This window comes from Trachurus trachurus (assembly GCF_905171665.1).
Source record: "Trachurus trachurus genome assembly, chromosome: 1".
In the NCBI taxonomy this organism is placed as follows: domain Eukaryota; kingdom Metazoa; phylum Chordata; class Actinopteri; order Carangiformes; family Carangidae; genus Trachurus; species Trachurus trachurus.
Window position 1 is genome coordinate 11,011,260 of NC_139891.1, and position 21,392 is coordinate 11,032,651.

General features: G+C 41.4%; 1 protein-coding gene across 1 annotated transcript; it reads right to left on the reverse strand.

Annotated features, from left to right (window-relative positions):
• Positions 1-16,644: 16,644 nt before the first annotated feature.
• On the reverse strand, positions 16,645-20,144 carry caly (calcyon neuron-specific vesicular protein; the record flags this gene model as incomplete). Its single annotated transcript, XM_083977298.1, has 4 exons — positions 16,645-16,896; positions 18,754-18,867; positions 19,342-19,458; positions 20,016-20,144. The coding sequence occupies 4 exons, from the start codon at positions 20,142-20,144 to the stop codon at positions 16,645-16,647; spliced, it is 612 nt and encodes a 203-aa protein (XP_083833424.1).
• Between the last annotated feature and the right edge of the window lie 1,248 nt (positions 20,145-21,392).

The window sequence follows — 21,392 nt, forward strand, 5'->3', positions numbered from 1 at the left end:
TGTAAAAGTCTATTTAAGAAATAGTGATGTTGTTTTCACATGTAAACTATGACAAAGTCCAAACCTCCTGTTGCCCTATCTGATCAGATACTGCTCCTCCCTGTCCTCCCTCTCTCTCTCGCTCTCTCTCTCTCTATCGCTGTCTTTCTCCTTGAAATTCCTCCTCAGCAGCCTTTCCTCCCTTTTTCTCCTATCGGCATCCTCTTTACCCTGTCTTTTCCTCTCCTCCTCCTTGGTCTCTATCATCAAAACCTCTTCCTCTCCCTCCCTCTGCCTCCTCCTTACTGTAACAACCTCCCTGTGCTCTATCCCTCTCCTCACAGGCCTTTCCTCCCTCTCTTTACTACTAACATCCCCCTGTCTTCCTCCCCCGGTGTTTTCAATTTAGCGCCACTATGAACCAGTTCAGATTGTAACGCTATCAATTAGTCAGCGACTCCAGCACGTTTATTTAATGGGGCCGAGAGTGAGCTATGGTGATTTACAGGCTGCGAGGGAGATGTAAGGGAGAGATGTGCAGACATGGGCTGATATGGGTTTTTTTTTAAGTCTGTGGGAACGGAGCCTATATGTACTGTGTACCTTGAGGATTTGGTGCTGCGGTTTAAGGTCCCTGCAGTAATGTGGTGAAACCTCTATAAGATGAAAAGGTTTGGAGAGGAAGAAAAGAAATGCGAAGGAAAGAGAAAATGTTTGAGATTTTCTGGAAGGCTAAATGCCCCTTTTCACATGTATTGGATTTCAACCACAGCAGCTTTTTGTGCAAGAGCTGCATTCTTCTTATATACTATGGAAATGCTCTAAGATAAAAAACAGAAGGTAAAGGTATAAATACTGTATATTGAGTAAGTATTTCGCCTTCAAAGAAAAAAAATGCAACTTCAATGACCATCGCTGTTAAATTCCCAACTTTTCTTCTTTGTTGTTTTTTTCCTCAACTGGCCGAATGTCGATGATGTAATGTCACACAGACATATTTCCATTTGAAGGAGGAAAATGCTGATTTCAAGTACATAAATCATTTTGATGATATCTGGCAAAGAACAAATCTTTTCCTGTTGTTTAGAGGCAGAAATTCATTGCTGAGAAAATATGGTATTATTAACTGATCACACAATGTAGCTGTAAGACATTGGCATATGTACAGCTAAAAGAAACGTTATTGTCCAAAGTTGAAGAAGTTTTAGAACATTTCTGGAAAATGCTGAGGATCATGTGTTGAGGTTTTATTTTATGTTGTACAAAAAAAGAAAGGAAAATGCAAATCACTTTGTGTTAAGCAACTACTTTTATGTAAATATTCCAACTGTGTTGCTCCTAGTACTGAATAGCTTTACAGCATTTTTTTTTTGTTACTTTCATCATGATGATTTTGTCTCTTTTTTTTCTTTTTTTTTAAGTATATTTTTTGGCGTTTTTGCCTTTATTTGATAGCACAGTGAGATAGACAAGAAAGGGGGAGGCAGAGAGAGGGGGAATGACATGCAGGAAATGTCTGCCCGACGCAGGATTCGAACCTGTAGCCTCTACATGGGACGGCCGCCTTAACCACTGCGCCACACACCACCCCGATTTTGTCTCTTTTCTGTCTGGCTGCAGGTTAAGTGGGTGAAGACCAATCTGCTGATGTCGAAACTGGAAATAAAACGTTTTTCTCCATTTTTTTTCCAAATCTGTTACCTTCATCACATGCCAACGCTTTTTATTCATCATGGCATTTCCGAAAAAATTCAGTTTTTAATTTTTAATTTTTAATGGATATTTAGTAGATTGATGATGTGTCAGCTGGTAGTTTCATCCCCTAAAGATCAGATAAGATTTGGTGAGAAGGTGGGAATGGATCTCATGTTAGTTTAACGACACAGGGAGCACATGGCCTCTTATCATTTGATATGTAACACATCAGTGCCTCCTCTGTCCTTCAGTCAGTTCTCTACAAAGGTATCACTTCAGTACTGTCCCACCCACCGGCAGGGAGAGAGGGTTCAATGTTGTTTAAGTACACAGCAGTGCATTATATTTTTGGTTCTAACACTATGTTTAGAGCACAACCAAAGCTTCTGCCACAAAGAAATTCACAGGAACTACGGTTCCACAGCAGCACAGACACAAAACACACACAAAACAAATGGGTGGATATCCAAGATAATGTTTGGTCAACGTAACAGAAACTGGCACATTGAAAAATTACGAAGGTTCATCATTATTTTTGCCAATATTCCTGTCGGTAATAATAACATTACACTCAACTAACAAAAACAGATCACTGGCTTTGTTCACCTTTGACCCTCTGTGCTTGCCGTTGTTGGACAAGCACAGACCGTATAGGCCGCCAGTCTGTTACTGTAACAAGTGAGAGACATAATGAACTGGATTTATCTTTTAAGGATCCTTGAAGATGTGCAGATTTCACCTTTCAATAAAACACCAAAGCACATAATATCTATCAATACAGTATAGTAAGTTGGGACAGCAGGTCAGGTGGGCATGTGCATGTGTGTGTGTGTGTGTGTGTGTGTGTGTGTGTGTGTGTGTGTGTGTGTGTGTGTGTGTGTGTGTGTGTGTGTGTGTGTGTGTGTGTGTGAAACAGTGCGGGGGAGCAACCTGTTATGGGAGAACCGGAGAAGGGTTTGTTGGCTTGTCGGTACGCACAGCCAATGACCTGTCGCCTGTCACCGAGCCCCCGTCGTGTCTCTCAGTGTCTTCCTCTTAATTACCCATCATTCCTCTCGCGGCAAGGCCCCTCACAAATTACAGCATATTGTCCCCCGCCGATCAGCCTGTCATCATGCGGCTCCACGTTTCAGAGCGCGCCTCATTGTGGATGGAGAGCAGAGCTGGGGGGCCCGGGGAGGGACGCACAAACACACACACATAATATGCACAGAGCTTTGACGTGTATCTACATGCACACTCACCGATTAATTTGAATAGACATGCATGCAACAAAACCATTAGTGTGTCCACATTACACACACACACACACACACACACACACACACACACACACACACACACACACACACACACACACAGAGGCCAGGCCCATTAGCCCTGGTGCCAGCTGACTCTGTGACCCAGACGGTTTTCTGCCATGTCAGCAGGACCAAATGACAGTGCTATGGTAGCAATACCCCCTCACTGTCTCTCTATCTCGCTCTCTCTCTCTCCCTCTCGCTGTCTCACACACACATACACACATACACACACACACACAAGTATACCCTGATATGCCGAGAAGAGAATCTGACATCCTCGCTGTTGATCAGCTGAATCATTTCTGCCCCAAGAAATGAGCAGGGAAGTGACCCCTCTGTTTATAAGGTCGTTGAGCGTTTACAGCAGGATTCTAACCCAAACGATGCACACATGGTACATGCAGATGTGATGCTTGAGGTGAAAATCCTAAAGTTTGATGGACGAAAAGCTGAATCAACAGGATATATAAAGTTTTAATTTTCTTTCTTTAGAGTTTGAGAAAATATTACGTATGCTATTTCTCAGCCTTGAATCCATTCAATTCTATCTAAGATTAAGACATTCATGAAGACATTCATAAAAAAAACAGAAAATTAAAAATGTTTCTGAAGAAAGAGTAAACTCAAATTTTTACCAAATGATACTCAAACAGTAGATTCAGCAGGTTTTTTTTTTTTTTTTTTTTTTTACAGCACAACTTGCTCTTAAGTGACATCCTGAAAAAAAATTCCCATGTTGATTTCAGTATAATCACTGAAATTTATCCTTAGTGGAGAAGTACAGTATTTTCACACACACACTTATATATCCAGAAAGATGTTTGTGGAGACGTCGCCCCTCAGCTTTATTCTCCTTCACTCTGACTTGCTGCAGCTCTATTTGTCTCGCAGGAGGAATTGTAGCTGCTCCGAGTCGACGTCTGCCAAGTTGTTGCATCAGTTGAACGTTAAAAACCTATTGAAAAACAAACACATAGTAAACTTTAATTGTAGGCATTTGCCTTGGGAAGGAGGGCTCGCAATTTTACTGGTGCTCTCTATTATTACCTAAAATGCAGGCAAAACACTAATTAATAATCACTAGCATATGCTGGGTGAAGTGTGGAATTCTTTTACTGTGGCATTAGGTGCAAATGAGATTAAAAGTGCAGTAATGGCTGCACAGACCCTCCATCCAACACGCTCACTTTAAACAGCACATCTGACAGCTTGTTTTTCTTGCAATGGGCCAAGATGCAGGTAACAACTTTAATTCGATATCAGTTCTTATTTAGAGATTATCTCATATACCTCTAAGAAAACAAATATCATTTCAAGTATGCGTATGGTATTTTTGACAAACACTTGAGCTCAGTTCTCGGACTACATTTGCACGGGAGATTTTGTCCTACAGTGTCGCTAATATGACAAAAAAGTGCCATGTGTATGAAGAATTTAGCACCCTGCAGTTCCCAAACAAATACCTCTTAATTATAAGCAATTGGCCCTCCTTCCCCTCCGACCGCTGACTGGGACACATGAAAGCGTTAGTAATTGTAAGAGTTGCTGCGTTTATGTGGTGGGTGGGTGGGTGCGTGGGGTGGGGGGGGACTGAATGTGACGCGGCTGTAAAAAACAAAAATGGAAGGCTCTCATTGAATACTTCCCTCTTCTCTCTCTCCCTCTCTCTCTCTCTCTCTCTCTCTCTCTCTCTCTCTCTCTCTCTCTCTCTCTCTCTCTCTCAAGAAATGAAGCAAGGGAGGGGGGAAAATTCTCCATTTGGCACTGATTAGGGAGGACGCAAATTTGAAGGAGGGGGCTCTGAGACCACAGGGGTTACACACATGTATCTGCAGCCACGACACTCTGGGCCCCCTCTAATTTAGATGTCTAAGAATTTGCTGTATGTGCTGCCTCATGCCAGTAAGTCTCAGCCTCACTGTAAATAAATGGCACAGGGCAGTGTGCAGTCACCCCCATTTGTAAGTCATTAAAATATTTTCTCTGTGACATATTAATTAGGGTGTTGCATCTGTGTCTTCTCGGCTGTGCATGAGGAGAGCTGAGGTTTCGCATGCTTGCTAACAGTGTGTGTTTGTGTGCGCGGCGTAATTCATGAAAAATTATGTAGTGAGCAGGGACAAGACAGCTCCACACCTCTTTGAGCCATCTGTAACTCATCGTCTTATTGTTTAAAAACAAAGACTCAGATGTCTTAGCGTGGCTCTTACTGGAAGTTTAACTATAAAGCAATAGACTCTTTTACTGACAAACGGGGCAGTGTTGGGATTTGTGAACCACAGCAACTCAGCACATGTTTCAACCTCAGAAATATCCTCAGACAAATGTTGATCAGACACCAGCTACTTAGTTTTACATTAGCGCAGGTTGTTTACAGTTTTAGAGCTTTCGTTGCTGCTCTTAGCGACACTGATGAGAGTGATGAGACTGAAACCATAACAGTAAAGTTGTGGCTTTTGAAACCAAAAACAATGAGCTGGAAGATGCTGAAACTCTCTGTGGAGCTGTGTATTAATACTCAGTGGGTACATCACAACAAGTGACACCTCTAACATTTTACACGCTCATTTGTTGCAATGTTAATATAAATGTATAGATTAGCATAACTTTTAACACACTGAACATACTGGGTTGAGCTTACACAACAACACAATAAAAAGAAGGAAAGAAAAAACAATGTGTTTTTATGCTACTTTACTTTTTCTCTAAGTGGCCAGATACTGGAAGTTGCAAACTGAAACTTACAGTATGTATTCAATTATCTAAGTCACTCCGGGGAAATATACTGCAAATACACTTAACTTTTCCTCATCAACTTTTTAGAGATTAAAGTGTAACACAGTCGGCATGCTAATTAGAATGGCAAAGGCGAATCTATCTCAGCCTTACTTCTTTTAACTGGAACTAATTGAAATTGAATTTCTCGATCTCTGACTCTCTTTCTGTCTCAGATACAAACACAGCGTTGATTTCCCTCCAGCGTATCTTCTCTCTCTTCATGTCGATTATCTTTGTATCTCTTGGCCCCGCTGAGAGAATTATGGCTCTAATAACTTTCATTCGAGGCCCCTGTAGCATCAGTAAAATGTTTACAACAAGAAGGCAGAGAGGTCCTTTGGTGAAGCCATGCGTTCGTTACAGAGCCTTTGACTCAATTCAATGTGTATAAATATACCCATTTCATTATGGAGGCCAGTCAAATATTTGTTTCAGCGGTTTTCCCCCCATATAATGTAAATTGCTGCAAGCTGTTGCACTTGGAAAATGTTTTCTCATAATGCTTTTCTGCCTTCACATAAATCACAGCTAAATGTTGCATTCAAATGACTACAGACAGGCAATTTATTCTTGGCTTCCCTTGTGCCCCTCGAGAGAGGTTTGTGGCGAGCGGGTCGCTTCAGTTTTTAATAGTGACTGTCATTATTTGTTGACAGTTGTTCATCATCCTTTCCAAATTTATTGTGTTCTCCTGAAAGTATTTCTTTGTTTTGACCACTGTCAAATGAAGTGAGGGGTGAAAACATGTCAAGAATTAGGGCCACTGTGAGGCAACGAGCACATGACATGACATCTTTTTTTATAGTGAGGTTAAGAGTGATTCTTATAATAACTATCATTGCGTGTTTCTATGAATCTTGCTCAGAAGATACTCTAACAAATATCAATAACATTTTAACAAGGATTTATTGTTCGTCTTTCTTGTCTCACATTTGGCCTCCATGCTCCACTGTGTAACCAGAACCAGAGACCTGGAACGCCACATTTTCATTCCCTCCACAAAAGAGAATAACTCTCATGATATATTATCTGCACTAAGAAGATCCAGTGGTGAGACTGTAGTTACCTAATAACACTGAACCACGACTGTCCCGTACAGTGTGAGTTAGTGCTGCTGCTGAGCCGCTCTGTGTCAGCTTTTAACTGAATCTCAGTGGGGTTTGCCGACTGTCGGCTCGCTGTGTAAGCGGCCCGGAGTCACCCCACCGAGGGGTTTTGAGGAATCTGTCAGCAGCAGCGGTAAGCAGAGGTAATCCTGCAAAAAAAAAAAAACCTGTCTATTAGCTGCCTGTTAACTGGCCCTCTACACCATAATGACAATGTAGAGCACAAATGCAACCCTTGGCATCCTGAGGTTGGACTGTGCAAAGTGTTACCACGTCTGAAGTTGGGTGTAGTGAAGTGGACCCACCTGCTAATGTTAGACATGCTGCAAATAGAAAGGAGACCATCCTGTCCTTGGGGTACTTACATGAAGGATATGATAGATTTAAATAAGAAAGCTGTGCATTTGGCTGAGAGGTCTTTAAAGGGAGAAAATGTGAAAATGTGAAAACAATATTCAGTAGTTAGTTCAGTTATCTATTGGGAAGAAAGGAAAATTTTTAGATTTCATTAAAAACAGTTCCACTAACATGAATACAAGTAACATGGAAACTGGATTCATGTAATCAAAGCTGTCAATAGTTTTACAATGAGCCGAAAGCAATTTTCCACCATGGTGGGCAATAAAGATTTATTGTATTGTACTGTATTATTGTATTGTATAGTTACATTTTACAATAGTTACACCCCCATTCAAATGTAACACGGCTTTCAATTTCGAGACAACCTGCCAAAACTAATGGGAATTTATGTGTTTCTATCCACTTCTGTAATGTGAATATTAAGAGTTGTGGTTAAACAGCTGTTTGTGTCATTTTCAGTTTGGTGGTAAAAAGACAGTATATGTGATTATGTTTACTTTTGGTCTCTTCAGTGGTTCTTTACATCATGTGCTTCATGTAAGTGTGTTTCCACTGCACTTCATCAGATTTTGCTTCCATCAATACATCAACCTCTTTTTATTTTAACCAAAAAAAGCTCATGAAAACAGATGGATGGAAACTGTCCTAATAACTCTGGGCACAGCAAAAAGGTCTCGATTAATATTGAAGTGGTGATAGAAAAGCTAAATAGCCCACTGGATAGACAGAACAGCTGTAATAGAAGATGTACCTGCAGATAATACTCCAACAAAAAAATATGGGTAGTAGAAAAAAATAAAATAACTGTCATTATTTGCTTGGACATTGATGAAATACTGTCAGTTAAACAACAGCTGCTATAGAAGAGAAGCTGCATTTTGTCCCCCTGACATCTTCAACGATTACTAAAGAGCAGAGATGTCACTTAGTGGCTCTTCCAGCATCAGCAGTGACACACAAAAATGTTAAATAAATAAGTGATCATTTGGTTGTGGTGCAAGTGTGATGGTTTTCAAGGATTTTTTGGGACGGTCACGCCTTTTTCGGGAAGCCCAGTTGCTGGACCTGGTCCCTGGAACATGTCAATGATTAGACTCTCATTGGGGGTTGTGAGATGTTGTCAGGGGTCCCAGAATTTGTAGCCACGCCCCACCCTGCTCATGGCAAACTTGTCATATCCTTTACAACAGCTCTTGGATATACGGTCATGAGGAAAATCCAAGGGAAATCTGATGTGATTAATTTTGAAGATTATGTTGATGAGTCCAAATTCAGTTTTGTCAGGAATGTTTGGCTAATATGAGCTCAGAGTTGGTTCGGGGTCAGTTTGTACAGCGCTCAGAGCTGACAAGCGGCCAGCTCAGTTACAAGACACGCATGGATGTTTGGATGGAGACAAATTTGTCATTATCATTTAAAATGGGATGGTATGGTCATGTGAATGCTCCATTGGGTGGAACCTTCGTTGCCCGACCTATCCCAAAGATTCACCGTGTGTCACTAATGAAAAGAATATGGCCCCAAACATCAGACAGCAAACTCGGTTTTTTTGCACTCTACGACGTCCACAAAAGGCCAGACCTTTGTTGACTGTGTTGTCCAAAAGGATGCAGCTGTTGGGACACAGTAAATAAGTGTTCTTCAGATATTATTACATTGATATAATGATGTTCAAACATAGGTGATTTCATAAGTTGCAACAATGCATCTTAAAAAAACCACATGTAAAACTTAAATAAAATTGGTAGAGGTGAAACAAGTGGACAATTAGTAATCAAATAGTTGAATGACAGGAAAGGAGTAAATTAAAAATGATTTAATATTGTTTTGATGATTGATTAATTGTATCGGCCTTTAAAATGACAGAACAAGCAACAACAACATGATGCCAGCACCATGGGCACAGGAAACTGTAAAATACTGTGATATGACATTTTATAAACCAAATTCATCTACACATTCTATAATGAAACCAATCGTTAGTTTAGTTGCATTAGTTGCAGAGCTAATTAGTTATAGTCACAGTATTAGACATTGCGTCAAATGAAGTTGACGGACTTGAGAACATGATGAATTGTTAAAGAAGCAGAGAAGCCTGACTTTCTTCTCTTACATTAAGCCCATAATGCAGCTCAGTGGCATCTTCCATCACAAAACTGTTTTCGGTGGCTAAGCAGTATTCATCACAAGGAGTAAACAGATTTCTAGCTGTAAATTATTATCTAAAAATTTGCAAAACAGAATTCATAATGCAAACCACCCACTGTAAAGCTGTAGAAATTAGTTGTCATCGTGTTTTACAACAGTTCACTATGGTGAAATTAACAGGGATGATTATAATGAACACTATGCTCATAGACAGATACCACAGCTCTGGTAGCACATGACACACAAGCCAGACCCCATGTCTTATATTTAGAAACCATGTTGACTGAAAACCAAATGTACTGTTTGGTAAACCCACTTTAACACTTTGACATTGAGTTTGTTTTACACTCCAGAGTTTTCATCACTCAAACTGCATTTCTGCTGCATCATGCTCTGCATTTTTCCTTGCAGATGTTGATAACTCATGCCCCTCCTGCGTCTTAGCCGGTCGAGTCATGGATTCAACAGATCACCATTAATCACACCGTGACCTTCCTCTCAACCAAGCCCATCTAAAGCTCATTCATCCCCATTTGCCATGAAGCTCTGCGGGTCGATAATTGGCAAAGCAAAACACAGATTAAACCCAATTTAGAGGGTTTCAACTTGAAGCTTAGCAGAGACAGCCAGGCTCAGGCTGAACTGGAGTTCACTGCGCTCTGGTCCTCTCTGCCTGTCTGAGGCTGCACCGGGAGGGGACCGCAAAACCTAAATCAAACCAGTCTGTTCCCTGTGTTTGTGTTTGCGTATGTGTGTGTGAGAGAGAGAGAGTGTGTGTGTGTGTGTGTGTGTGAGAGAGAGAGGGAGAGCGAGAGAAAGAAGGAGAGTGAGAGAGAGATGCAGAGAAAGGAAAAATGTGTGTGTATGTACGTGCGTGTGTGTGTGTGTGTGTGTGTGTGTGCAAGACATGCAACAGTGCACTTCTCCCTGCAATGCCATCACTAATAGAAACCAACTTCCAGTGTTCAAACTCCATTTGCCTCCATTAACCTATTAGCTTAAAGTTTAATTGCAGGATGTCGTAAAATGATTTGGTCTATGAGTAATGACAATATTTCGGCTCTGTAATGGCCAGAACAAAGCAAACTAAAGCTAAGCTAAGCAAATCCCGTTGTTTTTGTTCCTCACGGCATGTCTGGGCTGCAGCTTTGGGCCTTTACATCGCTGTGTCTGTCAGATAATTGTTTACTGGCAAGGTTTTTGTTGCATGAGGGCAACATCACGGCAGGATAACAAACTAATAACTAATTTCATGGCTTTTGAGTCATTTTAAAAAGACCATCGTGAGGATCAACTTTAAAGAGCAACTGTGACTAATCGGACAGCAGGTATTCAAAGTACGGACCGTTTCTTATAAAGTGAAAAAAGACAACTCATGGCTTTGAAAAAAAAACATAAACCACTTAAATTCTGTTTATCAAACAAGCAGTGCAATGAGCAGTGGAGACCACATTCCTCTCTGCAACCATGGGAGATGACCCCTAGGTGGCAGCGTACCTCATGAAACCTCCAACACTGTAACAACAACATCACTCCAATTACAAAACCCCCTCAATTGTCCGAGCTTTTATTTGTTCCGCACGGCAACGACACTGGGTGACAGTGTGTCCGAGCGCTCAGTAAGTTATGATCAGCTGCCCTGGCTCTCGCTCCTGCCCTTTAAACAGCAGCTTGATAGGATCTGTGAGGCACGCTGGGCATGTATAGTGTTACTTCCATCAAAGGGGACTGAATGGAGGATGATGTGTGTACTGCCTCTGCTTAGTGGAGGCATTTCCAGCTGGCGCCAGGGCAGAGGAAACCCACTGAGACACACAACAACACACACAGACACTGGGGTCAGCCTGGATTCACCCCCCTCCTCCTCCCCCCTCCTTCTCCATGCCTCTTGGCCTCCACCGCCTTCTCTTCTTCTACCCAAACGCTCACCCCCCGCCTTCACTTCCCAGGCCTGGTCGCCTCTCATCTGCTCCTTCTCTCTTGTTCATCCTTTTTCTTCTGTTTCTCCCTCCATCTCTCTGCTGTCTCTTTTTCTGTTCCTTTCTTTCACCTCCTATTTTGCAAACTCAACAGTTGCATGCCAAATTCTCCAAAGAGCCAGTTCAAACAGGTTAATAAGGTTAAAGAAAAAAAAAGGATAGGGCATATTCATTGGTATACTTACAGGTAAGTATCGGAGCAACTCTCAAATAATCACATTAATGTGCAAGTTCAGCAGCAGCAGCCAATCAGAGACAAGGATTTACCCTGAATGCTCAATCCTTCAAAAAAAGATTTTTAAAAAATAATTAAAAAAACATAACTAATTTCATCAATTTTAAAAATCAAATACCAGCACGGTGTAAACAATAATACCTATATAAAATGTATAAGAGGGATTAAGTAGCTTTATAACCAACTGGCGTCACTGGGAACAAAACTAGTTTGGAAAGGGAAATAACTTGCCGTGCTGGTAGATGAGGCGAAATTTGAAAATTCATCAACACCTTGCTCTGCAACCGCAGAAAATGAATATAAAAAGTGACTGACAAAATTTACAGACTTTATTGTTGTGTATCTTGTAAGAAATCTTAACGTAGCTATTTGTTCAAATATAATATACAAAATGACCATAGGCTACTCACCATTATACAGTAGGCTACATTAGCCAGTTAGCCTAGCTTAACACAAAACAAGGAAAGTAGCTAACTTAGCAACCACCAACTCCTGACTGAGGGTATCTAGTAGTGTGTTGGAACGGTTCAGTAACCAAAACATAAATCTGTAATTTACTAGAGGTTATGCTGAAAATGCAGTGTGATGAAAGAAAAGGCCCATGCTCTCTATCACACCTTTCACACAAAACCATCTTTTATGATTCTTGTTATTATCATTATTTTATTTTAAAACTGTGTGGGGAGCTGCTGTTTCACACCTCCTGTCAGATCAGCCTCAGATACAGAGGGAATAGAAAAAGAGGAACACAGTACTTACATCACCACAAAGCCGCCCTCCTTCTCCCCAACATCTGAGTGACATCAGGGTTTAGTGGAATCTGATTCCGGCGGGATGTTAACGGCTAAATGCCTCTTGACTCGGCACTGCTTCCCAGTCTTCAGGGGGAGTACTGGAGAAAGGGTGTGTGTGTGTGTGTGTGTGTGTGTGTGTGTGTGTGTGTGTGTGTGTGTGTGTGTGTGTGTGTGGTGGTGGGGGGGACTCTGAGTGGTCAGGACAAATTAAAAAGCCAACCTGCTATTTTACTGCTCAGATCTGTTGATGCTATAAAGCAGGAAAATGGGGCTTGGCGGCCTTTACATGACTACTCCGGTGATTTTACGTGATTTTCCCCCGGCCCTGAATCCAAGCCTTCTTGGCACAACATGCTATGTCTTGACCAAGCATGGGATCCGTAAATGCCCTAATAAAGATTTTTTAGCACTTTATTTAGTTCCATGCCCTGGGCCAGCAGCGTCTAAAGTATGTCACTCAGTAACAGTGGAGAGAAGAAATAACCCTAAAGGCTAAACAGGGCGTAATGTAGATTTAATTAACAAGCCAAGCATGGGCTCACACACACACATCAAGGCATGAATACACACTCTAACAGACACAGAAGCCCAAAGATGCACGTGTTGAAACACAAAGACACACTCACATAACTGTAGGTTAATGATAGTCACACACGCACTTCTAACAAGGCAACACACACTTGCGCAAAAAACATCAAGCCACACATCCCCGGGTTTAGAGCGATGGTGTGAAAATATGTGAGTGTAAATGAGATGCAGACAGGCTCTCAGCAGTGAAGCAGCAGAGAGAGAGGGAGAGAAAGAGGATGTGGCTTGGCTTTGAATTGCTAAACTAAAGTTTGAGGAGATGGAAGGAATCATATTCTGAATTCTATGCATACTGATCGTCTTTGAGCAGCAGAGTGTGAGAGGAGCCGTATACTGTATCCCTCCGCTGCTTATTTGGGATATCACAAATTCTTTTTGAAAAAGAAAACTGACATCGCTCTCTCATGTAGCTTGTGGTGGAGGTGGAATAAGTATTCACAGGTTTTACTTAAAAACAAAAGTAGCATTAAAATATTGTTGTCCTGCGATTGGTATATACTGTATATATTTAAAAGTATTTCATATGTGTATTTGTGTAGTTTTACCAGGAAAACATGCTCAAAGCATCAAAAAGTAAAATGTATCCCTATGCAGAGGGGCTTCTGTTTGTGAAGTATATTGTAAGTTGTGTGATAGTTTTTATTATGATTGATTCTTTATTTCACCCAAGAAAAAAGGCTGAGTATAGTATGTCAAATATGAAGTTACATTGAAGTGCATCACTTTAGGTGCAACTTACTGAGACAATAAGTGATTAATTAGTCATTATTAGTTTGTGCCGCTCAGCATCTAATTCAGAGTTAATGAGGAATGACATAAGGAGGGCTTATAGGTCACCTCACCAACCCCATTTATTGTGTCAGTTGCTCTAAGATCATATCTCCTGGTCTGTTTTCAAATACAGTAACTGACTCTTTCCTTAGTAACTATTCAGTATTTAGTGTACTTTATTGTTTAGAGTGTATTTTCATCCTTTTTAATGACACATTCATATGAAAGCATATGGAAACAATACTGTTTGTGTTGTGTAATAAGTAAGTAATATTTATATTGTATCTAATATGTAATAAAAAAAAACTGCAGCTGTCAAAGAAATCTGTCTATATTTAAATAATTTTATATTTCTTCATAATCTGACATTGGATTAATCTAGTACAATATCTTCTAGTTTGACTGGCTTCAACATTAAAATGCAGATGGGGCACAATGATTATGTGTGAAATTTACAGAACAGGATTCTTACTTTTGATGGAGCATTTTGCAACTTTCACAAACAAAACAGGACAAAATCTGAGTACAGCTACATGTGGTGGAGTAGAAAGGACATAAAGTCTGTCTGTGAAATGAAGTAAAATGCGAACGAGTAGCATAAAATAGAAATTACAAGTACCTCAAAGTGTATGTATAATATCACTATGAGTATTTTTAAGCCCTGCAATTATCTGATATATTCACTTTAATGAGTTCACCTACCTACCCACCCAACACATGATGAGCTCATGCAGTTGGCTACATTAAACTACTGATGGTGCTCTAAGTTGTAAAGTTCCTGCTGCATTTGGATTCAAACAATAAATAAATAAAAACTAATAAATAAATAAAAACTCCACAAATGTTTGTTGTTAAATCCACACACCAATAATTCATTAGTCTCAGTGAATCATTAATTCTGCTCATTAGGGCCGATGAATCTAAATCAACAGGGCTGACGGTGAATGAGAGAACTCAACACTTAAGTCATTTATTCCTGTTCACTCAGTGACATCAGAGCAGATGGGTCTGATGTAAATGTTTGGCACCTGAACCCGAGGGACAAGCTGTGCTGTGATCTCACATCTCTCCCACTCACATGCAGACTCAAAATAGGCTTTCCACCATTTGAAATCATGGCAAGACAAAGACAAATGATCAGTCAGACAAATTAATAGACTTGTCAGGTAATTGTGCATCTTTTTTTTGGTTGTTAAAAATCAACAATGTCTGATTCCAAAAGGTGAACTTCACATTTTCGTTTTTTCTCTCTTTAAATCAAATGAATTACAGTGCCCATGAGACTGGCAAACAGGTTTTCCTCTCAAATGACACCAAGTAATAAACACATAAATAGTCTGTTAATGAAATAAATAGAAAAGTGTAAAGATCATAAGACTTAGGTAGTAGATTCTAAGCACTAATTACATCTCTTGCATGATTGAAGCAGCTACAATATCACAATGAGTTAACCCTGTGATTATTACAGTGTACATGTTGATTTATGAGGCTGTTACAGAATACTGACAGCAACATGGATCAAAAACAAAATTAATGACAAAACTTGGATGGAGCATAATTAGCTTTTTTTTTTTTTTACAATCACCTCACACACATGAACATAGAGCCTTATGGTGGAGGTTTTGTGATACATTAACTTCTCACATCACCCATAATTACTGTAAGTAGCACACACACAGGATGTAACGTGACAGGTTTCTGAAAATGCAGACTTGTACAGTGACCTGGGAAAGTATTCAGGCAACTTTACTTTTTGTACATTTCATCATGTTTTATATTCTTCCCACAATAAACCAATTAAAAACACCTTTTTATAGATTTTTGATACTTTGAAACTTGCTTGTTATGCAACTCAGATCACTTGATGTGTAGGAGTTGAGTTTAAAAACACACTTTCAGCAGACTTACAGAAATGTAATTTTGCAGTTTGGTGATAATAAAGAGTGGAATCAACTCATTTCATCAAATATTAAAACGGACAATTACAGCTCCTTGTGTTAATGGCTGGAGAGTGGGCACATTCACTGCTGATTTCGTACATTCCCCTCTCAGACTGAATGAATAGACGGGGAGATAACACAATGGGCTGATGAGGAGAAACTTGCAGTAATCTCATTAAAAACTTGTTATCTTCACTTTTCGCTCCGAGCTCTCACCTCACGTTACTTCTCTCACCTCCAGCTTTCTCAGACAAGTACACAAATCATACAGTATATGTACACAAACACACTGCACTTGAATGTAAATATGAATTTACAGAGTATTTACATGACTGTATACACACACACACACACACACACACACACACACACACACACACACACACACACACACACACACACACAGAGGCATGCACGCACACACACAGACGGAGAATGCACTTGGCTGAGTTTTCTCATGACTCAGTAACACTGTAAAAGTCAGGCACATTCTCCAACACTTTAATAACATTCCTGCCTCTAACCACAACATCTCACCACACACACATACACACACCACAGTTGGGTATTAGCTTATATTAAATATTAACAGAATATGAGTGGATTGAAGTTGGGTAAACTTGTGGTTTATGTTGTTGAGTCAAAATTTGGCAATTATTCAAATACTTCTAAGGTTTTAGGAGCAACACAATAGGCAAAAGAGTCAATGAACACTATGGGAGAGGAAAAGGATCTTGAGGACAAACCCACACACACACAAGCACGCACACACGCACGCACAAGCACGCACGCACGCACGCACGCACGCGCACACGCGCACACGCGCACACGCACACACACACACACACACACACACACACACACACACACACACACACACACACACACACACACACACACACAGAGTAACTTATAGTAGTGCCAATCATTATTTCCTCCACTAACATTTCCATTTCCGTCGGACTCTTCACTCCTCTCCCTCCAGCACTCCTTTTGGCTGCTTGCTGTCTTCCCGTTTGGCCGCCTCGGCTTCCTTCAGAGCGCTGATGACTGGTAACCATGGCGATGGGAGCTCAGGTCCAGTCCTCTTAACCTGGTTGAGGTGGCTGAGAGCAGCGTACAGCCCGGTGTCTGTGCCGCCGTGGATCCCTGGCTCCTGCTGTTGCTGCTGCTGCTCTGTGTAGTACATCTCCAGAGCTGCCGGGGTGCAGTGCTTCTGCTGTGTCAACAGCAAGAACAGGACAACTGCATTGGTCTCTGTTTAGGTGACACACTGCTCTGACTCTAATAACAGAATAAAGTCTGGACCAGAGGGTCAGCATGTATGGCGTTGTGCTGACAGCTTCTCTACGTTAGACAAAGCTCTAAACAAGTCAACAACAAGTTAGTAAGATGCCTGCTCAGTAGGGCTATAGCTTTCAATTGTGTGTAATGATCTTCATTGGGAGATGATGTCATGGATTTGGCTCATTTGCAATTTGAAGATCAGAAAGTAAAGTTTGAATGAGGATTATTTTGTCAGACAATCTCCAAGAGCAAGATCAAAGCTTCAAACGCAAATTAAAAAGGTCTGTAAAATGCATACCTGTACAAGGAAACTGGCTTGTGTGTCCTAAAAGTCCTCAGTAAGTCTTTTAATGTTCAGGTTCTTCAAAGTTTCACATTACAGGCTTTTAGGTTCCTGTGTTGGAAACCTGACAATGGGTGTTTCGTCTAGACAACTTAAAAGGTTGCACAAATGCTGTACAAACCAATCCATCAACGGAAACCTGTATCACAATGTCCTGATGACTATGAAGTCAAAGATGCGCAGGCGAAAACAGATTTTTATCAGTTTATACAGGGCCTGTTACAACTTTCCACCAGTGAGAAACAAGTGAGAACAAATGTTAGTGCGATGGACAAAGTGAGTTTTTCTTTAATAATCTGCACAGCAAATGTTTCTACAAGTCAGATCAAAGGAGTGAAAATGCCTTCTGACAAAGTAGTTTTTCTTCATCCTAGTGCGCAGATGAAGTTAAAGACTCGCAGTAGTCTACCAGTGCACCGCGGCTGCCAGGCTCAGTCCTGTTTTCACTTAAGGAAAAAGCATCCTCAGAAACCAAAACTTGCTTGTTTTTGAAGTGAGGAAAGCTGTGCAGCGTGAGACAACACGGGTAAATTAAATCAGGCAAACTCAATGTCCAGCCTGTTTATGTTACACTTTGGAAGAAGGCCCACTTTGTTGTGTTGACCTCACAAGCATTTCTCCTCGGAGGATCCACTACCTGACCTTCTCTCACAGCGAGGAGCCCAGCCTCTCAAAAGCACAGCAGTGACTACGCCACCCTCCATCCTCACTCCTCTTTTTATGTCTCCAACAACACATTAACAGGAAAAAATGCTGAAAGCAACTGTAACCGGCAAAAACTTCAAAAGCCTTGCCGGAAGGTCCCCCCCTCCCCCCTTCCCTTCCTTGCTTCCCCCCTCACTGTTAAGCCTTTAATCACAGTTTAGTCACGCTCAGCCCTAATTAAAGACCCCTCCGATTCACAGGCAGGCGTCCCAATCTCTGCCTGACCAGAAAGCGGGCTGTGTCGCTCCCTTGCTCTCTCCTTCTACCTCCCTCTCTCTCCCGATCTCTCATTTTCCTTTGTGAGACAGGGTCTTTAACTAACATGCGTGGCAGCGCTGGCTCAGAGCATGATGCCTCCAAGGTGTCATTTAGAGATAATGAGTTTGGTTTTCTATCTCCAGTTTTTCTGAGAATCGTCCTGAGGTGACTGGTGTGAGGGTGTGCCGAGAAACAGGGCATCAGATGAGCTGCACCGCAGACTATGTAAGTGCCCTTTGAGTGGGTGTTGCACAGTCCACTTTAGTCTGGATAATGAAATGATTATTCTGACATCGGAGGTTGACTCTGATGTGAGCTGCTTTTGTTAACTACAAGTAGTTATTAGTGTCCGATTAATCTTTCCTTTCACTATGCGAATCTGCAGGTTTATGCATCTATATATTTGAGCAGGAATACTGAACATGAACTCAAAAAACTCACAAAAACTGCAAAGTGTGTGTGTGTGTGTGTGTGTGCGCCTACCCTTAGGATGAAACCTTCTGGGCAGGTGAGCTGGTCATACCACATGGCTTTGTACATGAGCAGGAGGAGCAGGCTGGTCAAGAAGGCCAGTGTGATGAGGATCAGACCTGTGATCTGGATAACATGCACATGAACCGTAAGATAGTACGTAAATGATAAGGATGGCAATTTTATTGTTAATAGCAACAAATTCCATGAAAAGCCCAAGATCTGCACTTTCTAATTTCCATACCTTCCATAGCTACCTCAACCCCAACCCCGGGGGATCCCTACTCAAGATGTAAATCTTTAAAAACAGGCCACAGATGTAAAATTTCATTTTTTTTTAAATAGCTAGTCACTGACACCGAAGAAGAAATGCTTCGGTTCACTGATGTGTTTTCCATAGTTTGGGGGAAAATATAGAGTTGTATGGTGCAAAAGAGATATATCAGATTGTAGTTACACAGACAATCCTTATTAACAGGATTGATCCATTGGTGGTTTTAGACTTTGGCATTAATGTGCTTAATAAAAACGATGCCAGGCTGATACTGAAAAAAGAATGTACCTACATGCAGATTTTGTGTAGTCAGGCTGTTCTTGTACCTTGGCTTTCTCTGAAACATCACTGTAGAAGTTGATGTTCAGCTTCTTGATGTTCGGCACGTACAGCTTGTTCTTCTTCTGCTGTAGCTGATACTGTGTGGATGTCTTCACAATGATCTGCAGAAAGATAATCATCTCTCACTGTGACTCTTGAAAAATAAAAGCTCTCCTAATTAGCAATTATCCACATATCTGTTGAAAACTCTACTCTTCATGTCTAAAAATACATGTTCATCATTTGCAAAGTGTTGCACACATATTAATATTATGTTAATGTTTCAACAGTTTCTAATCAGCCTGTGGAACATCCCAAGCTGCTGAGCACATCATCCAACCAAAATATGACTGAGAGCTTTCTTTGTGCATTATGCATTCAGGGAAGTGCTTACATGGCATGGGCTAATGCCAAGGTTTTAACCCTGGACAGTAAGTCAGGGAAGGTAAATACAGCAGTTTCAGTGTTGGGGTTTATGCTGAAAAGCTAATACCCACATTAAATTTAATGTGTGCATTCAGAGTCAGACATGTTCTGCAGCGAGATGCAATCCGTTGGCTATTTCTATAATGCTGTAATGGTTGGTTGGTGTGTAACTTGGAAACACAGTAGCTGTTTCTGAGAAAAACAAACGTGAGTGAGCAAACACACTGACACACACTTAACAAGCTGGTCTCACCTTGTCTGCGAATGGCTGCTGGAGCTGGTTGACCTCCAGGGGTGTGATTAGAGGGATGTTATCAAAACCGTCGTCCGCAGATGGCTGCTTCTCCAGCTTCTCAGACAGATTACTGCCCAGCTTCACCATGGCTGCTTAGCTGCCCGAAAATGCCTGGATGGATCTGGAAAGCAGGGATGGACAGCTCGAGTCAGGCTGACTCAGACTGTGTGTGAGACCAAATGTGACAGCACTGCTTGTAGCTTGAACCGAGGATCCTGCCAGGACATGGAGGAAGGTGGAGAAAATGACAGTGTGATGTGTAAAACACGACATGATGAATGTGCTGTGTAGACCACGCCAAAGGAGGAGTCCAAGAAAAAGTTAAACAGATTAGTTTGTATGCTAAAAGAATGGCTTGTGATGTTGGTCTAATGTGGCAACGAGTCAAAATTCAAATGTGTCCAGTACTTTAGTTTGTGACCAAATACCTGTAACATCTCCCTCCGCCTTCAGTTATATAACTTTGTGTTACGTGCAAATGCAAATGTTAGCATGCTACTGTGGCAAGGTGAAGAGAGCCCGGGCGGGCTTCGAACTCCAGACTCTCGGGTAAGAGTCATGCGCGCTAACCAGTCACCCAAAGGGATGTCCTTTGGCCAAGTGGTTAGCGCGCATCTTACCCGGGAGTCTGGGGTTCGAAGCCCGCCCGGGCTCTCTTCACCTTGCCACACTACCACGCTAAACCATGATAGTCACATCATGGTAATCCTTTAGGCCTATGGCCAATGTACATGGTTCAACATCAGCATTTTAGCATCGTCGATCATGTTAGCCTGCTGGAGTTAAAGGTTGACTATGTAGAAATACAAGAACAACAACAGAAAAAGAATTCCAGCAGTCGATTGCCAGACCGTTGCTAGGTAAAACGGGCCGTTGCTAGGGACTCCGCTCTGATCAGAGGACAGCAGAGGAGGAGAACTAAGCAGGATATTTACCATATGTTTCATTTTTACCGTCATTAACAGCATAATAAATGACTTGTAGCTTGTTACAGGGAGAGTGGAGGCTCTCTGCCTTCCACACCGCTGCTGCTCAGAGCCTCCGCTGTCACTGCTCTCGTCAAGTTGGAAAAAAAAAAAAAAAAAAAGGAGCTCCGTGGCACCGAAAGTCCGCGACGATAAACGTGTTTATGACAGATAAGACTACACAAATACACCCATCCTAACAAGTATATGATAATCCATTGATCCACCGATTGATTATTAAAAAGGCTTGGTTGGAAACAAACGCATACGACCGGGAGGAGGCAGGAAAACAGCGGAGAACTGAGCCACATGTCGGCTACAGTCAGGTAGCTACCAATGTAAACAGAACGTTGACAGAAAGTCATTGTCG